The sequence below is a fragment of the Bombus fervidus genome, chromosome 7 (assembly GCF_041682495.2).
Source record: "Bombus fervidus isolate BK054 chromosome 7, iyBomFerv1, whole genome shotgun sequence".
In the NCBI taxonomy this organism is placed as follows: Eukaryota; Metazoa; Arthropoda; class Insecta; order Hymenoptera; family Apidae; genus Bombus; species Bombus fervidus.
In genome coordinates this window covers 15664417-15686732 of record NC_091523.1, presented here as the reverse complement: position 1 = coordinate 15686732, position 22316 = coordinate 15664417, and the positions used below count along the sequence as shown (strand labels likewise).

Here is a 22316-nt window from a genome sequence, read left to right as displayed (position 1 = left end):
GACAAATGTCAAGTGAAATGGATAAGGAAAAACATAATTTATCATATCAAATTTATTTTAACGCTTTTGTACCTTAGTGTTGTTATTGTATTTTATTGCATTACTTTATCTGTTTTATATTAATTTCATGGTATCAAAATTTATGAACACGATAACGATGAAACTTCACACGCAGGAACGAGTATTCGGTCAATTCGGGATTGAAGTCCTTTCAGTCGTTTAACTGTGGTTTCGCATTCATCGTCAGATGTAACGCTGAAAAAGTTTATCTCGCTTTATGTTTTTTAAAAAATTTGGACGATCAGGATGAAATTACGATTAGGATACTCACTCGTTTGCTGTAATTGGATTTTCAACTTGAAAGTTATAATTCTTTGAAGGTGGTGAAGGATTACCAGCGGGAGGAACGTAAGTATTGTACGTATAAACTTCTCCACGTAAAGTATCTTTCATTCTAAGCTTTTCTGATGGTGACGAAGTAGTAGTCGGCATGTCGACTGAAATTGGATATTCAATATGACGAGGCTGAGTATACATATCGGTAACTACTTTAAAATTCAACGACACAGGTGCCTTTTCCTCTTTGGAACACGATTTAGGTCTCTGAAATTATTTTTATTATTTATTGCAAGATGATATGATAGATATTCTTTGCTGAAATTACAAAATAAATTTCTATTAATTAATTAATTAATTGCACCTGGATCTGAAAAGGGAGTCGGCGAGCCTTAACGCAAGGTTCACCGTAAGTCACTATTTTAGCGCCATTGCAATCCAGACTATAACAGCTTTTCAAACTGCAAAATAAATAAGCAACGGTGGAAATCCAGATTATCATTCCTGAATACATGACGATATCCTACCTAAATTTTTAATACAATTAAATTGCAGCTACGATCTCACGTTCTTAATATACATATGTTCATTAAAAACAATTCCTCTTCCGGTTTATGATCAGATTAACGGATATACGTATTACGTTACGCGATTTCTAAGTATGTGTTCTTCATAACGAACAAATTTTTGCATTTTACTTTAAATTTTCGCAACCTTCGCACGTGCTTTAATAAGAGGCAGTAAACAATTCTGTACTTGCGGAAGCTATAAGCTACAGACATGTTTATGAAACCGCGAATGAAACACACGTACCGTTCCCTAAGAATTTTAAATATTACTGCCTTATATCAATCAATATGCAAAAGTATAGCACGCCATTATCAAAGTATATTATTTGTAAATTAAAAAGATTACAAATGTTCTATCGTTTCTGAGAAACCTTGAATAGCGAATATCAGAACCTCTGTATATTTTTTTTTATTTTATAAATGTTGGTGTATTATTATAATTATATTGTAGTGAATTCCACGCCAATTGTATTTGATTAATGTAATTGATCATGATTTAACTTACAATTACGTTGATTTAGTTACATTATAATTTAATTCTATTAATCATGGTAAACATAAATATGGGAATGGATAAATAAAATTAAAAGAAAATGTCATTAAAGAAAATTGTGTTAATGCTTTAAATAGCAATACGTTGTGTGTAAATATGTACAAATGTATCCATATATTATAGTATTTCCTTCGAAAGAATCATCATGCTCTACCATATGGTGCTCGTACCAAAAGATTTCCCTTCCCAGCTTTAGAGAATGTTTCACGAAGTGTTGATAGGTTCGCTTAGGCTTAAACCACGAAAGTCGAAGAAACATTGTAAATTTCAGTAGACAGCAACGCATGGCAGACATTACTAATTCTTATTTTTTTCTTCCTCTAACTATTAGTTGAAAACAATGTATAATTTAACAGATTATTGTAATTTATCGATAACGTAACTATTTATTTAAAAATAGTCTTGTGCTTAGGTAGTATTTCAAATAGTATTCGAAAATATAATTACTTTTATAAATAAAACCTACATATACATTATACATATTATACATAGTTTTTATAAATAAACCCATATATACATATTTTGTTTAAATATGTTGCTATGATTAACTATTTTTATTAATCATTTTTATTTATTAATTTTTATGCTATAATTGATAGGTTATGCAATTCAAATTTCTAACGTACTCTAGTTCTTAAGAAAATTGGCGAAGGAAATAAAATATAATAATTGTTAAATGCTAATCCAAACTAATTAACGAACGATTAATTTATTAGAAAATTAGTAGAGGTTATTAATTTTACTTTATGCCCACATAAACTTATTGTTGATAGTTGATGTAAACATATTGTATATAAAAACGTATTGTATATATGTATAATACGTTAGAAATTTCTACTTTATTTCAATGTTCGTTGTTTATTTCAAAATTTTACACACAGTTATATAATAATATGTATTTTTAACAATTTATTTTCATTTAACAAATTTTATAACATATTATTAAAAACAGTATAAAAGAGAATGAAAACACATTAATATTACAAAATTTTTTATTATTAAATACTTAAATTACAATGTTTTTATTTTATTCAATATTCGATCCTTCCGGTTTACTAGTGCAAATTGCTATCTTCTTTTATGAAAAGAATATACAGTTTCAGCAGAATTTAAAACTGAAAGAATCGAATATACATGTATTATCATTGTTTAATAAATTATGTTGGACATGACCTAGATTCTGAATTGCTAAAACTATCGTCAATAAACTTTTCTTGAACTATAATTTTTCCTGGAATATAGCCTGGTATTGATGGCCCTAAAGGTCCACATGGCTCCTCTTCACTATCATCAATTTTTCCATTACTTATTCCTTGACTGCAACTCATAGGTTTTGTATTTATATAAGTTGCATCTATTGGTGCATAACCCAAATCTCTGTAAATAGTTAATAATATAGTAAATAGTTAGTATATATGATTTGTATGAACAATAAATAGTATATCTTTCCTGTATATGTAATATGTAATATGTTAATAATTTCTTAAATTATCAAGCTTACTTGTAGGTAATAAGACTTTCTTGATCAGAAGTTTCTTCTTGCGTTAGACTTTCATGTTCAATTGCTTCAAGCTCTGCAAGTTTTGCTTCTTCTTGCTCATCATAAGTACCAATAACAATAGTTTTTTGAGGTGCTATTTTTAATTCTACAATAGGTTTATTTACTGTTACCAGTTTTTCTTCCGCAATATCAGGAATTTGGCTTTCACTTTTTACATCAACTGGTACTGTACGATGACCAAAGGATAATTTATCTTCTGGAACAAATTGTTTTCCTTGCCTGTAAATTACATTTGGTGCACGAAGATTTTTATATGCAAGAGTAAGAGAAACTGCATCTGCTGGTATTGCTGGAGCTGAATTATGTTCTTGAGTTTCACCTAAAAGATATATATATATATAAGTCTGTTTAGTATTTTCATATTGAACTAATTATAAATAACAACAATATATTTGATAGTTATTAAACCTGTAGCATCATTAAAACAATCTGAGGAACTGCTACTCATACTCATTTTTGAATATTGCTTTTGTCTATTTTCATTATTTAAGTGAGCATAAACTAAGGGTAACTTATACATTGCAGAATTTAATCCACTAAGTGTGTCAAAATTTGTGCTTCCATATGAAACAGTTTCGGATGTAGCATCAGAGGAACTAAGTGTTTTACTTTTAGTTTCTCCAGTAGCTGTATTTATACAAATTTCATGTGGAACTGATGAAGGACAACATACAAGTTTGCCAGGATAAGCTGGTGTAACTTTAGTCTTTTCTATTATTTTTCCACTATTAGGTTCTATTGGAAGAGGATAACATAAATCACCAATTGGAGGAAACCTGCAAATAAAAATTTAAGATGGAAATACCTATATGCTTTCTGGTTATTATATTATCTATTTAAAAAATGAAGATAAATATACCTCGGTACAACATTGCCATTGGAATTCACAGAATCCTCAACATCCAAAGTTTCTATATTTTGCTTATTACAACTACAACTGCTGTCATTACATTCAATGCTTTCACTTTGTGTATTTGGATTTTTGTCACATCCACAGGTGTTACAAGGACTGGAATTGCTCTCACTTTCTGAGTTGGAACAATCTGTTTGCATATTCTTTACAGTTGCAGCATCCTTGATTTCTTCTGCTGGCACAAAATGTGTAGGTTTTGGTAATTTTGTAGCTTTCACAACGACTTCGTTTTGAGTACAAGGATTTGAACCTAAAAGTGATAGAATTTAATGAATAATTTTAAATAAAAGAAATTAAATTACACCATAAGTATTAATTTTTACAATTGAATACCTTCTCCCAAACCTCCGCATGTACATCCTTTGCTTTGAGCCTGAAGTATCAAGCACGTTATTGTTAGGACGAAAAGAGCGCTCAACACTGAAGACTTCATATTAATGACTTCCTTTCTGTCTCATTCTTAATTGTGAAGACTTTATATATACGAAAAAAATCTGAATTCAAAGATACTTTACGTAATTCCATAGCATATTGTAGTTCCTGTTATTTTTAAAAATATCCTGAAAACTTCCTGTATTTTTAAATGTGGAGTTAAATTTCTTTTGTACATAGTAAACAACTTGTTTAAGTTTTGATGTAAACGTAAATGAATATATGCCTGTACTGGTTACAATTTACATTACAATATAATATGTTTAATGAATTGAATGTTGGACGTGATAATTCGATGAATCGGTACTTCCGCATTATTTCCATGTTATTGTTTATATACACGGCGTGAGAAAAAGAAAAAGAAATATGTACTTTCATGATTTTAGTTCTTTTTGGTATCAATGACATGTTATTTTTTGATAAATATTTTATTGTAAAATATAAATTTTATAATTTAGACAATGAATACTTATAAATGAACATTTGCTAATTAGTCATGTAATAATACAATATATTTACAGCTATATACAATATAATACACCTTCTTATATCTCACTTATTAAAGAAATCAGCTGCCCTTTGCCTTTGAAGAGGCAGATTAAGTAAATTATCGGTAAGAACAGGACCTTGACATCGCATACTATTATTTTTTAGTTCAAGGTGATTTTCAGGTTTTGAAACTGTATTTATTCGTGGAGTGCTGGGTGTTCTGATACCTATCGATGGTGTCCTTGAGGATAATGCTCTTCGTGGAGTTGGTGTACTTGCAATTCGAAGTTTTTGAGTAGCTAATCTTCTAGCTGCTGGAGACATAGTACTCAAACGATCTATAGTTGACCTTGGTGATGGGCTACACAAAGAAAAGATAAAATAAAAGATAGAAATCTTATATGGATGTTATAAACAACTATGCAAATAGTACAAAAATATTTACGTTGCTAACGATTTTCTGGCTGCTTCTAAGGCTTTGTTTTTTCTATCTCTATGCCTTTCACCAGCTTTCTCTGCTAGTTGCAACGCAAGCTGCTCTCTTTTTGGAGGTTCTGCCATTCTAAATGATGGTCCTTGACTTGTTCTCAATAAAGGTGTATCTCCCCCATCTAATCTAAATGGTGTACCTTCTATTTGACCCCATGTCATTAAAGGACTTTCACATTCTCCAGGTCTTGGGCTTGGAGTTGCTACAAAGCTAAATCCGTTTACTCTAGGTGTAGGATTCCTCACAATTTCCTTGCCATCAACTCCAATTTTTCCATCATTTGCTTTTGATTGATTTTTTGCTAATTCATTAATAGTTTCTTTATTTTGTTGTTCATTGAAAGGGTTAGTCCGAAGTCTTGTATTTTCATGTATTACCATTTGCTTTTTCTTGGCTAAATCTATCCTTTCATCAGGAGTTAATTCAACTCCGTCAGGAACATACATAATATAATTTTTATTTTGATAATTCCAGCTATCCAACTGATTAGGCTTATCATTACTACCTTCAATAGCTAAGGTATCTGAAGATTTGCCATTTGTTAGTGCTTTACAATTCTCTTCAGCTTCATAAAGCCATGCATATTTCAACCTTAATTTTTTTTCAGCCTCAATCATCATCTCCTCAAAACTTGCATTGTCTTCACTTGTGTGTATACTTAAATATGCATCTAATCCTGTTGTAGGTTCTGTTTTGTCTTTTTCTTTTGTATCTGTATTAGCAGGTATATCTTTTGGTACTTTTGTAGATTTGAACTGTTCATCTTCCGATTCAATTTTGTTCATAGGTGTTTCAAATGTGGCTGGACTAGCAGGTCTTTCAGTCGTTGGTCTTCCTGAACTATATTTTTCATACAATTCTCTCATCCTCTTTACATCATTTTGTTCTAATGCATCTAAATATTGATTTTGTGCTTGAAGTTTACCTAAATGTGGAAAAAAGTCCCTTTGAATAATTTCCCCCATTCTTTTTATATATGTATCTTCATCTAAAATTTTTGGTTGTAGTTTTTTATATTTTTTTGCTACACCTAATGGTTTTTTAAACACTGCTAGATCTTTCATATTTTTAGCTACTTCCAAAGCTTGGGATCCTGGAGAATCCATTGTTAAACCTAAAAGATAATATATTGTAATAACAAAAATTAAAACAAAAAATAACAAATATGGACAATTGGAAGTAGTTAGTAAAAATGTATATACAAAAAATAATGTATCATATAGGTTAAATAATTGACACTTACGTTTTAAAAAAGTAAGGTTATGTGATGAAACACTTCTTATATGTTTTTATTTCTTTATGCTAGTATTATATTTTTATTTTATATTCCTTTTGAGCAAGCTACTGATAACCATCATAAGCGTATCATAATTTTTCTTACAACTGCAAATCTATACACAAAATATGCACAAAACTTTAAACAAAAGCACAACGTACACAACAATTATATCTAACCAACGAATGGTAATACATCCTTCAACCATGTCATGTGGCGCCATTACATGTCTACAATTGGGATTTACTAAATCTAACTAAACTAATTTAAGATTTAATTAACTTTGTCCCAATATTGTTAATATTTTATTATTATCTTATTATCATACATTTTACACAATAGTGTGTAATTTGTAAATGTAAGAAATTTTAGATGTAATAACTAAAACGTTAAAAAAAAATATAATATGTGATTGGTTTTCTTATTTGAATTAAAAATTATACAAATACATTAATTTGCGCAAAAAGGAAAATGGACAGAATAATAAATCATTAAAAGGTAATTGATACATTGTTGTATTATAAAATGATATAGGCTAAACGTACTTTCCAATATCTCAAATAAAAGCAACAAACTATTTGTAGTATTTTTGAAATAAATAACTCGATCTACGTAGACATGAAATTGACAGCAAGTTTCGACGAAGTATGAGTATAGTATGGTATTTGTAGAGCAAATGTAATATAACTGAGAAAATTCGCTTTCACATTATAAATAAGAACTCAAAGAAAAAGTCAGAATCGTTCGATGTCATCGCATCACGCAATGCAGCCGAGTGAGTAATTAGCGCAGAATAGAAGTTCAATGGGGTGATCGACACACCGCGCAAACACGGCCCTGGTTTTGGCCACTCAGTAAGTAGTCGAAGTGATATTTTGGTCGAGCTGGGACAGTGGGATGGGATATGATTGCCTTCTCGTATTGCCGTGGCTTGAGACATGGACTCTCGGAAGAAAAGAGGAAGAGAGACCGAGCAAAATGATCCGAGAGGTTCCGAGGTGTTGGAAAGGCACGATGAAAGACATATGAGGATTCCAGCGGCGAGATAGGATATGCCTGCCGACTATGTTACAGCGAAAATCTTTTGAGGTTCACCTTATGCGTACTACTCCTCTTTTACTGTAGTTTTTTCGCAGAATTGAAAAGTATCGAATAGTGCCGAGAGAATTCTGTAAAAACATTGATTCATTCATTTATTTGAATAACATTAGCGTAATTGATCATGATTTTATGTTATATTAATTGTTATACAAAATTTTATAAATAGAATACATACATACATATATATATATATATATATATATATATATAGATGAAGACACATTTCAGCTATAAAATAACGAAAGCTCACGAAGTTTAACATAAAGCTTAAACGAAAGATTGAGATTCTTCGAAAGTTTGTGGAGCACGTGGTTCTGTCAACTTCGAACGTAAGAAAGACGTCCCTCTATTTACGACATAAGGTAAACTTCTTTTAGGTCTCGCAGTTCACGGTCAGTGTCTGTCTTCGGGTACTTCGCTTGCTTGGACAGTTTTCATGGCGCTAACAGATATGTCCGTCTTTCTTCCTGTTTTCTTCCTACCATGCATATTTCAATAAAATTCATTTTTATCAAGGATACGATTTAGGAAGCAACGCGTGTGTCGAAAAAAGCGAGGAAAAATTTGGAACATTTGCAACATTTTGGCACGAAGTTAAATTTACGATGAAATCCAATTTTAAATCATATTTGTTCCAAGTCACCTGTCGTCGTGCAATTAAGAAGGATGAGTCGACAAGCGGCCGATTTTATTGTTGCTAATAAGACTCGAGCACAAGCTAACGACGATGCTTGTTACTTTTTCAATGTCAATTATATGCTGTATTTGACGCTTAATTTCGGTTATCGTGCAATGAATTTCTTCTTTTAGATTTTGAATTCAAAAATACATTTTTTTGTAAATCAAGACTATAACTTCACTAATTTTGAGAACAATAGAATCACTGTTTTAATGTAATATATATAAAAAATTGACAAATTGGTTTGAAAAAGTACAAGAACTGTTAAACCGAGTTTTAAAAATTTCAATACTTAAATAAAACGCGAGTCACATGGAGCAAAAGAAGGGCGGTGACGACGAAGAAATTTAAGAAGTAGACAGAGACGAAGGTTGCAGACGTAAAGCATAAACAGTCGAGGTGCGATTTGACGCGCACTCGGACCATCCAAGGCACATCTCGCTCGCTGAACGTATGCTTTAAGAATCCCGAAGAAGCGACCAGCCCGATGGCTGGAATCTGTAAATCTGTCATTGCAGCCATATTCGTGTGGCTGGTACCGCAGGATATGAACTTCTGCTCGTCGTATACGCCACCGTCGTACGAGACACTAGATCTACACGCTTCTCTTCTTTTGAGAGCTTTGCACCGAAACGGAAACCTCTCCCTATCTCTCGAAATAACAAATGTTCTTTTTGTTTTTTATAAAATTGACAAAACCCCTGGGAAAGTATTTCCTTTTATTCTCTTTAAGTATTTCAAGATCACAAAGTGAGAATTTTATAATTATAGTTCTTTCTTATTCGTTAACGTAAGCTTATTCGTCCCACTTAATGCGTGAGCTAATCTTCGTCTTTGTCGAAATATTACGAAGAAAGGCTTGAGAACCAATGAAAGAACTATGTATCAAAAAATTCAACCATTGTTCATTCATCTACACTTTTCAGGAGCTTTCATCTTTTTTTGTGTTCCAGTGGCTGGTTGAAAGTAAAGCGCAGTTCTTGTTGAAGGTTTAAAAACCGTTTGGTTATATCAAACTGCATGGAAACTATAAAAGCCCTGGCAGTCGTTGCACATATACGCAGTATTCCCTCTGGTAGCTAGCGATGACGGATTCATAGCCCGTGGGATAACGCAAGACCTCACCCCAAGATGTTTCGGTTTACGGATGCACGCTCTTCCTTGCTTTTTCTTCCTATTTCTCGCCTTTTTTTTCTTCTATCTACTGAGCGATTCATTTGTCGGTCTTTGATCCGAGACCAACAAGCTACTACCGGAAAATTAGCGAAATTTATTAAGCAGTCGCTTTCTCTAGACTGCTATCTGTCATTTTATTCTCCTTATTTCTAGCGCAACCTGTCGTTTCATCTTATACGGGATATCATTCAGTGGATAGAATCTTTGTTCAGAGATACCGTATTTGGCTGGTCAAAGGATAAGTGACAAATTCCAAACGCTTCGTTGGGAGTCTTTTCTTTCTTTTTTTAAGATAGAATGCAAAATTTATATAGATGCATGAATATTACTAAGTTAAAGTAATTATTATTTTACAGATATTTCTGTAATAAACTTTCTATCTTTTATTTATTAAAAAAATGTCTTTTTTTTTTTAGACATATTTATTAACCGAAGAATTATCGTTATAACGTCGCCGGTGTCCCGCTTATCGAGAAAGGCGTGCTTTCAAGTTTCTGAAAGGTAGATCTTCGAGAACAGCTGGTTCTCGCGAACAGCGGTGCCACCAGCAGCGCAATGTCACCTAACCCCGTTAAGGGTTAGGGGTTAACTTCCACAGGACTAGTACCTACGAGGAAGATGAAAGAATGAGCGAAGATAGGCCGACGGCCGCCCCTTTTTATTACCGGCGCCGTCACGCGTCACCGATAAGCGCGGTCTCTCTGTAGACGAAAAGTCTATGCTTGCACCGGTTCTCTCGAAACATGAGATTTCATCTTCCCTTCTTTACTTCTGCTTTTGCCATCTCCAGTTGAAAGAAAGTTTCATTTTTTATGAACATGTGTCGAGAATCTTGGAACACTATCTGCTTCTTTTCGACAAGGAGTAATAGAAACGTGTTAAGAATGTAACGACTGGCTGATCATCTGTTTCTTTATGTTTTGTCCCTGGCTTTATGTCCCTGGCTAGAAAGGAGCACTGGGTTAAAAATCAAAGAAGCAAGAAACTGCAAAGGTACAAATTGATACACGCGCATTCAAAATTAATGCAATATTAATTTGAATAATAATAATAGTTAGTTCGCTCGTTTTAATCCAGGTTCCTGCTCTTATTTTTATTCATTGCGGAAACATGTGCGGGTCATGAATGACTGCAAAACGTTTTGTGAATGCACGAGGGAAGATGTTCACCGAGAGTCATTAAGGATACGGTATATAATATGTTTACACAACGAGGTTCTTCGCGTCGCCATCAATCATGGTGCACGTCGGTCCATCCGTTTTTCTACGCTTAGGAACCGACAGACTGAGACGCTCAAATTCTATGCTACTTCGCTTTGTTGGCATTAGATTGTCATTTCTAACAGTCTCGATGTCAAGTCGTGTACATACTACGTTCATATGAACGTTTGGTAAAACAATTCGAGCAAACGTTTGAAAACTTCTTTGACAAATTTTGAAAAGAGCAGTTCGAGAAAAAACGTTCACTTATATACGCGTCATTCGACCACAAGGAAATCACGGGAAAAGGAATTCGTAAGAGGTTGTGAAATGGTTAACTTTAAACTCAAGTACTTGGCTTTAGGTTCTCGTTTACTTTATAGAGTTTCCATTTTTTCGAATACGTTGTGTAACATAAGAAGGCAAGAAAGTTTCGAAACACAATGGTACACGATACTTGGAGAATAATTTATTAAGGCACTTAGTAGCCAAGCTCTCTCATGGCTTGTCACGGTGCGTTTACTTTCCCGTCTTGGCTCGAGAGCGTTTTAGGCTCGTTTGGCATTTCAGACACCCTGTATAAATAGATGCACTTTGCTCCTACAAAAGGCACTTTCTTTCTCGACCAGTCCGCTACGGACCTACGACACCACCGATTTGTATCACGCGATTTGATCATCGTGAACACCAATGGAACTTTAATTTTCTCTCTTGTACTTTTGCAAGATCCTCTAGTAAATCATCATTTTAATGTAAGCATCTTCGATAAATCTTACAAATATCCTAGTATTTTACATATACGAATCATTAAATATTAAGTATTTTTAAATAAATAGCAAGTACGTTTATGAAAATAATAATCATTTACTTAGGGATCTTGCGTCACGAGAAGTATGCCATTATCGATCGTATCATTACGCTCAATTTACAATTGTTCTTTATATCTTCTTATCTACAAAGGTACACTACGTATAATTTAAGTAACTGTATATTATATATTTAAATCTAATCAACATTATCTTTGGTATAACTTTGATAAGTGTTTCTCGTTATTATTTCTCTATTAAGGCATAATTTGTTAAGCTTATACTTCGCGTAATACTTATTTTCTATCACGCGACGTATTATCATAAAACTTTGGCACTCGATTGAAACCAAAGCATCATCTTTGGCTATTCTAGCTTTAATTAAATAATTTTATCTTCTTCACCTTATAGATACTTCCATCAAGTATAATTTAGCAGTAAGCATTCATCGTATAAAAATCTACTTTGAATCACAATCACAATTGTTCACAGTTTCACCGAAACTTTCATGAATTCCCGAGAAAATAGAGATCCGAATTACCGTGGTCCATACAATGAGGGTCCAGTATGGGGATGATGAGGATGCGCAGGATAATGGACCGAATTCATGTGCGCAGTTGGTTGCCCATGGTGTCCAGGATAAGTCCAAGGTCCTGCTGCGGTAGCACCGTAAAATTGATGATGTTCTTGGTTCGATATGCTCGGAATTTGCACGGTGGGTATCGTGTTTACGTAGTTGGATGTCAAAACGCTGGCACTTCCAGTTGCAGGTCTCTTTGCAGGATTCTGCATGCTTGAAACTGCGACAGAGTCACACTCATCCGATTCACAGTCACGAAAACCTTTCGCAAATGGATTGCTAGCTATTTTGAGTTGCGTGATACGATGATTTTGATAAGCTGTGACCGCAGTGAATCGCGTTTCCGGAAAGGTGAAAGTTTTGAAATTCTCCGTACGAGGATCGGGAGCGGAACCCGGCGGCGATGGTGCAACCACTACGTGGCATCGTGGCTGATATCTATGCATCGAGTTCAGGATTATCTGTAACGTAAAATAATAAAATAATTGTTATTTATATTAGATATATAAAGATTTAGGTAAGAATTAAATAAATTCTTAGATAAGATTACTTATGAGAAAGTATGTGAAGTTTTCCTATGATCTTATGGTGTAATATATTATTGATACACACAGTGGTCGTAACGGGTGAAAAGAAGCAAAGAAGAAAATGAATAAAAAAAGCACACGTGAGGACCTTCTTCCTCTTAGAGGAAGGACAACCGCAGGGGGGCGGTCACAATGTTTGACAGCCACAAGAGACTCGGTGACTAATTAGTGTAAAAACTAACCCCCGATTCTTTCTGGCAACCCGACACCCTCGTCATTCCTCTTGTACACCGGCATATGTGAGCTAGGGCATGTGTTTCTTCGAATACACAGAAAATGGAGTGCAGAGGGAAGGAGGGAGGAAAAGAGTCATCCTCACAATACAGAATATGTGTGTGGCCTGACACCAGTAACTAAATTTTTTTTGGACGTGCAATTGGTTGCCAATTTGGTTGCCATTGTTTCAACGTTCCACTCGTCTATTTTCTTAAGATGATCCTTTCTGATTTCCATTTTAAGTATTTTAAGAATTAAAGTTCGCGACAGAATTTTCTATGATTTTCAAACTTCTTTTAAATTCTTCTCTTCGCTAAAAGCATTTGAAAGTACAAAACCACCAATTAAGAAACTAAGATCGTTGAGCGTTTCAACGCTGGATTCCAACTTTTTTATAAAACCCGGTGGCACGTCTTTCCAAGCGCAATTAAAGGAACAAACTGTTCCATAGCGCGTGAAAGGAGGGTCACCCTCCACGAGTCAAAATTCTTTCTGCGCGAAACGCAATAAATTTTCGAACGGAACGCGAACTAAAGAGTCTCCGTGTTTTGAAAGCGTACGGTGTTCGTCAAGAAAATCCGTCCGATGAAAATAATCCCGTATTTTCTTATCTGCTGTCAAATGATATATGTGCAAAATATTTTACAAGAATTATTAAAATCGTACTAATGATTTGTACTGTTTTTGTCTCGTAGTTGAATATCGAGCTACGGATAGATCTTAGAGAAAATTTCCGGATGAGATTGATTTGCATTTGGAATAATCGATCATACGTTGGACAACCGTATGATCGCGCAATTTTTGAAACGAATGGATGAGAATTAAGAGCAACCAAATTGAAACCAATCCGGGGAGGATGAGTTGTGACATTGCGTTTGGTGGATATTATGACAGTCCGAAGGTCCCGCACACCCGTTCTCTCACTGATTAACGACTGACGAATCAACCGAAGGTAAATTCATTAATCAGTATGCCAATACGCCTCAACACTGAAGCACTTCATTTGCAATGGTGCCTGACACGTTGAATTTGGCACGGATACGTAGGGACGATTATTTTTGGCACAGCTGCAGGTGCATTAGGACATAATGAAGAAGAACGAGGGTTAAGAAGAATAGAAGAATTTTTCGAGGTTCGGCACGTGAACAGTAGTAGATTGTAACAAATTACTGTTCGCTGTTTTATACTTTCCATGATTGCTTGATGCTACCTGTTCTCTAGCATACATGGAGTAACAGAATAATTTTATATTAGCTAATCTTTTAATTTTATGAAATTTAAGTACAAATTAGGCGACACCAACTTTCCAAATAGCTGTATACTTTCACATTTATAATTTTCTACGCTATAAGAACGAGGGATTCTTTTATGCTGGTAATTCTTTTAAAAGTCGTAAACACATCCAAAGTTTTACCGTCTTTTCCCAGGGCTTCCACGGCTGAGTTTATATTACATATGTTTACGTTACTTTACGTGCGGTATAGTTTCTATTGCCGTTCTGCGTGGCGACAGGAGAACAGGATTAATAAGGCGCGGACAAGAGAAGATGTAAAGAGTACACAAAGTGGAAGTGTGTTCAGTAGAAATACGACGAAAGCTAGTGATAGAGTTCCAATACTAGCAATTACAACCTTAAACTAATATTCAAATCTATATGTCAATGAAATAACTCGATGCGGTTTACTATAATTTTACTAATTTAATTATTTACAGCATCCGTTTTTTATAAGAATAATCCTAGAGGAAATAAAGTCAATGACTCGTTTACTTAGCGATGAAGCTTCATCTGCCAACAAGGCATAAATCTGAACAACGTGTTAAAACAATTATTGCTACTAATTACTCGTAAGACGATAATAGCTTCCAATGGAACCATGCTTCATTGTCGTACTATGCAGCGTAGCCGATTTACTGTTTAACGACCGATGGTTTTTCGTTCATTCAACGTCCATTCAATTCATTTTTGCGCCGGATGAAATTATTCGAGAAATACGAGTATGCGTCATAAACGAAATCGGATCTTTTTACGGTCGAGATTCGTTAAACGTAAAAGTGAATCGTTGAAAGGGAAAAAGAAAGAACGATGGAACATTAAAAGACGAATTATCTCGTAAAACTTTACCGCGTGTCGGTAGCGCCGTTGTAATTTCTCGCGGAAGACAGGCTCGTATCTCAGGTCAATTAAGGCGAACTCGTCCGTAAACGACAAACACATGGAACGCGATACTACCGCGGAGACTTCCCTTGCATCCCTCATTCTACGTTATATCGCGTAGGTGTTACTTTCATAATGAATTACACTGCTCTATAATCATTTCGGCTCGCCGTTCAAACATCTTCGCGGTAAGGCAAGTCTGGTTTCAGATTCGTCGTTTAAAGTTTATAAAATAATTATACAATAAGAATAAGCAAGATATCACTCACATGTCCGTTGTCGTCGAGTTGATTGTTCGTCAGTTTCAGTTTGTCGAAGGAAACTGGCTGCTTCATCCAATGACCTCCACTCGCAGGACTGTCAGGATGTACGTGAATCCTGGGGGGTGAGACTGGATCCGCACGACCAGCAACTACCCAAGCGCTACTGTGAAAAGCGTATCTGTACCTCTTGTCGTCGCAAGGTACGAAATCCATCACTAGAAGATAGTCGGTAGTGGGGTCCAAACCGAAAAATCGACACTGTAAATTAAGGATTCGTTTCTATCAGACAGGCACGCAGTCTTTATCCTTTTGTATCGTGTACAATTAAATATAAAAAGCAACTATCGTAATACCTGAAAAGTAGGAAACATTCTTCTTCCAGCTTTAGTGACTATCATTTCCGTTCCCAATTGATGAAATTCTTCCCAAAGGGGTTTCGCTTCTAACGCAGCTCCAGCACCAACGAGAGCAGGATGAAGAGGCCTCTTCGAGCTAGCTTCTTCCGTCGAACTTGCGCCATTCTCGCTTGGATGATGATCGCTGTGATTATGATTGTTATTGTTGCTATCATTACGGGATTGGACAGCAGTCGATGAAGAAATCGATGAATTCGTGACGTGCGGAGTTAGGGATGCCTTCGATGAAGTTGGGCTGCGGGATCGTTTCACTCTTCCCGCTGATTGCAAACATGCTGAGATAATGTTACAGAATATTAAGAGAAACATCTTGGATATTTTGAATGACGTTCGTGATTAAGAAATGATGAAAGTACCTTCCATTTGTTGCATTGGGGACGGTACATTCGTTATAGGTTGAGCATGATGACTCTGATGATGAGAAGCCCATTGCTGATAACAACAATCGGCGGTAATATCGTGTCGTTGGTCATGTTGCTGTTGCATTTTTACCGATTCTTAAGTTTCATCAACAGGATATTTCCCTCGAAGCTTTATGCGTGGATTTACTTTTTGTTTTACCAAAACTATCGAACTATAACACTAGGTTCACTTATAATTGCAAAGGATCTTTCCTTTAATTACATAATGTTTTGATGAATGTTAATTGCACAATTTAAACACAATCACCCAGTGTTCCCATAATAAGTAACGAAACTGTCACAACACGTATAAGCACTTATAGAATTTCTTTTACTTTTGTTTGCAGTGTTTTCCTTGGTCGAGCAACAGATACGTATAAAACAATCGGACGACACGTGCAGATGGGGATACCGTTTGTCGACGTCGGAACATAGAAGGAAAAAAAGGAATCGGCGAACGAGATTCGTAGAATGCTTATCTTTCGTAACCGCTCATTAAGCGTTTTGAGGCAATCAGCGAGATTCGAGATCCTGAGCGAATATCAGAGGTTGCTCGACATCGTCGACGGGCTCTCACACCTCTCGTCAACAGGACTTGTCCTCACCTCGAGATCCGAACGCTGACAAGGCTTAAAGCCGTGGCGTGAACGCGGCATCGGATGAATCAGAAAGAACTCCCCCGAGTCGACTACACCTCGTGGCTTATCATCGAGACATCACTCTCCGATCTATGCCCTCTCTCTTTTCACAGGAATCTCCTCCTCTCCTTTCTGCCGGTTTCCTCTCTCTGAGGTAAAACCGATCGAGAAACGTGGAGAGGAGGATCGGGAGGAAGGGAAAGTTTCCACGAGGAAGGAGGGGTTTCTCAAAGATCCTCCTACGCGGACACCCACGCTAGGCTAACTTGCGTTCACAAGATGCTAACTACATCCTCTTCCTCTGAATCCCGTGCCAAAAGGCGGAGTCTTCGAGGACGGAACAAACACTCGGGGGTAGCACGGTACATTCTCAGGGACGAGGCTCGTCTCTCGTGTACCTCGACGTTAAACCATCAGGGTTAATTGATTACAACGAGGTGCTGATTCGGTGATACCTCGTCACGACGATATAAGTTAATTTTTGTTTACGTATTGTTATTCTTTCACGGTCTTCTTTATCACGGTGACATGACGTGAAAGAATGTGTCTAACTATGCAAACCTATTCTTTTTTTTTTTTTTTTCTTTTAAACAATCAAACACTCGTAGCAGATTTTAGCTCAGCATTAAGTAAACAAGTGATTATCGATTGGACGATCTATATATATATAGATCTTTATCTTTTTCTTATCAATTACTAAGTTAGATTATCTGACCGTTATTTAAAACTTTTTATATACATGTTGCTTTTAAATTGAAGCACTTTTTGGAAGAGAATTTAAGAAGTAGCAGTTTTGGGGGAACGACATCATTTTTTAATCAAAAGTTCTTCATTCCTATGATACATCGCATCGCACTAATTGGAAAAATGTTATAAGTACAAACATCTGTATATTCTGAAGTTATTATATTTCCAATTCCTGTAATTATTTACAAACGGTAGTCGTGCATTACTTTTATTACTAGTTTTAAAAATCGGTGTTCATTTAGAACTGTAGAGATTTATTGTTAACAGTTCATACATAACATAATGTCCACTATATATGAAATTTCATCATTCCAAAACTTCAAATATCGAAATATGTATCTGTTTTGATCTGTTAAGATTATCGAGTGTCTAATCAGATTGTACTTATTACTTTAGCATGGACCTGAACCTATATCGATCTAAACTGCTAAAGTATCTAATTAAATTAATAATAAAGTTGTGTATTTGGAAAAACGAATAGATTTGTATAATTAAATATGTGTGTATTACAAATTTGTATTATTGGACATTCTTTTCGCAACGATATGATTAATAGTACCAGTAGCTTTTCAGGTATATATATGTAAGTACATACGTATAAAATGTCTCGTGAAAAAATTAAGAATCGAACAAGATGATTCTGTAAAGCATGAAAAAATGGATATATATAAGACAGTGACTAAAGATATTAAACATAACTGAGAACAAAAGAGATGAATGAATGTTTTTTTTGTGAGTTTTATTTAGAAGATAGAAATTAATGTACAAGTATAAGGGAGGCGGATGACAGGTGTTTGTTGCGTTAATTTTTACAGAACAGTACCTTATGATTTCTTCTTACATACGATTCGTAGTGGTGACATCACTGAAAAATAGTTTTACGACCTACATGATACATGAAGAGTATGTCAGGAGATTGAACAAGATCGATAATAAAATATAAATGTGGTTACATGAGATTAGTGAAATTATTCCCGACAAAAGGGACCGTTAATGTTTATACGATGAATCCTTACAAATCGGGGTTTCTTCTTACATTCCTTGTTTTTAAATTGTATGTATATATATATATGCATAACTTCGCTACTTGCATTATACACATTTACAGCCTGCTTTTATATTAGTTCTATCATTACCATTTCCTCGAGAAAATTAGTAATGCAATGCACGTCATGAAGAATCCAGTGAAACTTCACGGATACACGATTCTTTGTATATCATAAATTTATTTCGGGATACAGGTATAAATAAGGAATATATATATGTGTATATATATATATATAAGTCTTCTTTCTTTTAAAAATATTCATTGAAATCGATTTTTACTGAACAGCTAAAACATTCTGTTTTTTTGCGATTTATAAAAATTTAATTACAAAAGCACATTCTACAAAAACGGTCTCTTTATGAAAGTCGTATCTGTATGTCACTTACAAATTTTGTGCAATTTACAGAAATATAACAAAGCCAAAATTATGTATCACATTTGAAACTTCTGTCATTAAGAACCACTATGTATTCGATAGTATTCATATATTATCATTAACATAAGGTAGTTATGCATGCCATCAAAGCGAAGAAACTGCACAATAAAATTGTGTCTAACATTACATCAATTGTACCATGCCATGATATTCTGATCAATGATATTGCAATTTCTAATTGTTTATTCTATAAAAACACCGAAGAAAATATTAAGCAAAGAATTAAGAATGAATTCGTCGTGAAATTTTCTTGTATTTTGTAACAATACTTCTAGTAGAATTTCTAATCTAATCTCCAATAACTGAACTTACTGTTAATTTTTTTTATAGACACCCATTTAATAGCATTTTTCCCCTCTTTGAACTGTTCTATTTTAATGAAGAACTTCATTGTTTATCTTTCGCTTAACAAACTACGCCCCTCTGGGATTTTCTTTTACTTAAAATGTGATCATTAATGTGTGAGCGGAATTCATGATAAATTCGAAAATAATATGGTAATAGCGTTGATAATAATAGTAGCGATACTAGGAAATAATAACAATAACATCTTTTCTCTTACAAGAACTTAATGTCTTAAAAGACTGAGGGTTTTAAGGGAGTTATTTTGAAGTTCTAAACGTTGCTTTCAAAAAAAAAGGATGAGAAACAAATCTAAGGATTTCACTTCTTCTTGCTTTTGTTGTTTCCACCGCCTCGTGGGGGAGTCACTGGTCTATTTGCATTCAGGCCACCGTACGTTAATTTCTTTTTGTCAGCTGGTTTTAGAATTTGGAAACTACACATGAGAGTTTCATCAACGGACATCATAGCTCCAGCATTATCGAATTCGCCACAGTAGTTCGGTGCTGAGAACAGGGTAACTAACTGTCTCTTCGCAAAAAATTCATATCCATCTTCTACTACCTAAAATTTTTATAGATTTTTACTTAATATCTTCAAAATTTATTGAAATTACATAATCATAATAACATTTGAAAAATAAAGTCTAACACGAATAATGTACTAAAATTAATAGCTCTGTATATGTGATGACATACATACCTGATGAGCACGACAAATAAGGTCAAAGTCATGCTTATGTAAAAATTTGGCAACTACTTCAGCTCCAAATGTAAATGATACTCCACGATCATTTTCTCCCCAACCCATTGTATCTTTGTCTGGATCAGACCATAATAGATCACACAATAAGCCTTGATCAGGTACATCTGTTGGTCGCATGATACGTCTTATCTGTTCCATGTTTTGTAGATCTGGACTAAGGCCACCATGGCAACAAAATATTTTTTCATCAACTATTGCCGCAACAGGTAAGCAGTTGAAACAATCCGTAAATGTTTTCCATAGTTTAATATTGTAACGTCGTTTACCTAAATAATACCAGAATGTAAGGATTCAAACATTTTATAATAAGCTACATTTAAACGTAATTTTTTACATTCATCATAAAATCCATATATCCTATTAATGGATGCACATTCATGATTTCCACGAAGTAAGAAGAAGTTCTCAGGATATTTGATTTTATAGGCAAGAAGGAGACAAATTGTCTCTAAAGACTGTTTTCCTCTATCAACATAGTCTCCTAGAAACAGATAGTTACTCTCTGGTGGAAATCCACCATATTCGAATAATCGTAGTAAATCATAATATTGCCCATGAATATCACCTTAAAAATAAAATTCATTTTGTTTTTTATTGCCTGAAGTATCGTGACATATATATTTATATGTGCATAATAAAATAAAAAAATAAAGTACGAATTATAATAAAAAACAACTTACCACATATTTTAAGCGGTGCTTCAAGTTCTAACAAAATAGGTTGTGATAAAAAAATTTCACGTGACTTCAGGCAAAGTCCTTTTATTTCTCCTTCTGTTAATTGTACATTTTTCCCTGGCCTGGCTCCCCGCACTATAAGATTAAAATATCTTCATGCAATAAATACAATGAAATATAATAGAATTTATTCTTAAATTTTATAAGCAGTTTGTAGATACATGACAAAAAAAAAAAAAACTTAAGAGAAAAGTAATTTTCTGTACAACAGACATAAATAACAGTCCCTACATTGAAAGGACGCAAATCAAATATTCAAGAAGTTTAATATGTATTCATCTTTTCGTATGTAACACAAAACTATACTTTTTTTATAATATTAACAGTGAACAACTTCTTGAATGAATCAGTTTAATTTATTAATATATTTTACGATCCTTTTATAAATAATAGAGACAAGTAGGAGTAAAATTAAAAATTACAAAGTATATTGCAGCAGTCACTCAAGCTCGAGACAAGAGTCTTATCCAAGAACTAGTGATTTCTATTACATTGCCAGTCCCACTTCATGTAAACAAACAATTGTCGGTTTGTGTAAAATATTTGAGATCGGTTATATTTAAAGATAGTTGCGTAATCGATCAAAGAAATCAGATATCTAAGAAGAAGGTAAAAGAATGAAAAGAAAAACGAAAGACGCAATATCCTCAGCCGAATATTCAACTTAAATTGTAAGGGACTACGTGTTTGAAGGAGTTATAACAAAGGGTGACGCGGGCGACAGTTCAGATCCCATCACCCCCCCTCAAGGAGGGCAAGTGAGCAGCTTTACCTTCCAAGAGCCGAGCTATGATGTTGTCAATATTAAGTTTGTCTGATTCAGCCATCGGGCCGGGGTTTTGTGCGCGTCCCGGGCTTCACACGGAGCACCTTCTTTTGGGGATGACCTTTGATTTTCGTGGATTTCACTAATGTGGCAAGCTGCACTCAATTGCATTCGCGGTATCGGACAATGTACCCGCAATGGCCGCCCGGACAACCGCGCACTCCACTCCCTTTTACCCCCTCTCTAAATTCGAGCTTTTCCTGTTCGATAGAGTTCGACCGGTCGATTTATCGAACAAATCAGAATATATACTCGATTATGCCGAATGCAGAACATGCAATTATTACGAAAAAAGAAACATTAGTAATATCGATACTATCGATTATTAGAACTGTCGTAATCGAATCTGTCAAATTTCTTCAATTTATATCTAATAATTAAAAACTATTAAGTATACAAATCAAATTAATGCATTTTGTACTTGTATACTCTAGAGAAATTTTGTGCTAAACAAATTGATAGTGAAATTCCCTAGATTATTTAAAGTTATTTCATTTATTGAAATTTATTAATTTTAATAAATTGGGGATGATATATTTGTAAATAATTTTATTTACAGTTTTAATTTGGAAATTCTTC

At 34.4% G+C, this 22316-nt stretch overlaps 5 protein-coding genes and 1 long non-coding RNA gene across 9 annotated transcripts; 1 reads left to right on the top strand and 5 right to left on the bottom strand.

Annotated features, from left to right (window-relative positions):
* Positions 1-37: 37 nt before the first annotated feature.
* On the bottom strand, positions 38-1217 carry LOC139988715 (uncharacterized). Of its 2 annotated transcripts, XM_072006411.1 has the most exons (4): positions 904-1217; positions 701-797; positions 332-603; positions 38-255 (listed from the first exon to the last, which is right to left on the bottom strand). In XM_072006411.1, exons 1-4 carry the CDS (start codon positions 924-926, stop codon positions 141-143), a joined length of 507 nt encoding a protein of 168 aa, XP_071862512.1. In that variant the 5' UTR covers positions 927-1217; the 3' UTR covers positions 38-140. The 2 variants fall into 2 exon arrangements, with proteins under 2 accessions (XP_071862512.1, XP_073967920.1); XM_074111819.1 differs by lacking the exon at positions 904-1217 and having other exon boundaries at positions 701-872.
* A 1219-nt stretch (positions 1218-2436) lies between these two features.
* On the bottom strand, positions 2437-4418 carry LOC139988700 (uncharacterized). Its single transcript, XM_072006394.1, has 5 exons — positions 4266-4418; positions 3879-4182; positions 3428-3795; positions 2960-3338; positions 2437-2835 (listed from the first exon to the last, which is right to left on the bottom strand). Exons 1-5 carry the CDS (start codon positions 4363-4365, stop codon positions 2616-2618), a joined length of 1371 nt encoding a protein of 456 aa, XP_071862495.1. The 5' UTR covers positions 4366-4418; the 3' UTR covers positions 2437-2615.
* A 440-nt stretch (positions 4419-4858) lies between these two features.
* Positions 4859-6774, bottom strand: LOC139988699 (splicing factor ESS-2 homolog). Its single transcript, XM_072006393.1, has 3 exons — positions 6587-6774; positions 5299-6457; positions 4859-5214 (listed from the first exon to the last, which is right to left on the bottom strand). The coding sequence occupies exons 2-3, from the start codon at positions 6447-6449 to the stop codon at positions 4917-4919; spliced, it is 1449 nt and encodes a 482-aa protein (XP_071862494.1). The 5' UTR covers positions 6450-6457; positions 6587-6774; the 3' UTR covers positions 4859-4916.
* Positions 6775-9999: 3225 nt separating this feature from the next.
* On the top strand, positions 10000-19937 carry LOC139989433 (uncharacterized). Of its 2 annotated transcripts, XR_011800335.1 has the most exons (4): positions 10000-10568; positions 10653-13078; positions 13659-13915; positions 16546-19937. It is a non-coding gene; the product is annotated as an uncharacterized lncRNA (long non-coding RNA). The 2 variants fall into 2 exon arrangements; XR_011800334.1 differs by having other exon boundaries at positions 10653-13915.
* LOC139989419 (T-box transcription factor TBX10) lies at positions 11129-16553 on the bottom strand. 2 transcript variants are annotated; one of them, XM_072007800.1, is made up of 4 exons: positions 16154-16553; positions 15735-16072; positions 15388-15639; positions 11129-12621 (listed from the first exon to the last, which is right to left on the bottom strand). In XM_072007800.1, the coding sequence occupies exons 1-4, from the start codon at positions 16281-16283 to the stop codon at positions 12118-12120; spliced, it is 1224 nt and encodes a 407-aa protein (XP_071863901.1). In that variant the 5' UTR covers positions 16284-16553; the 3' UTR covers positions 11129-12117. The 2 variants fall into 2 exon arrangements, with proteins under 2 accessions (XP_071863901.1, XP_071863902.1); XM_072007801.1 differs by having other exon boundaries at positions 15735-16057.
* LOC139989421 (serine/threonine-protein phosphatase PP1-gamma catalytic subunit B) lies at positions 17728-21918 on the bottom strand. Its single transcript, XM_072007803.1, has 5 exons — positions 21684-21918; positions 20855-20986; positions 20509-20739; positions 20112-20440; positions 17728-19973 (listed from the first exon to the last, which is right to left on the bottom strand). The coding sequence occupies exons 1-5, from the start codon at positions 21736-21738 to the stop codon at positions 19731-19733; spliced, it is 990 nt and encodes a 329-aa protein (XP_071863904.1). The 5' UTR covers positions 21739-21918; the 3' UTR covers positions 17728-19730.
* Positions 21919-22316: the final 398 nt, after the last annotated feature.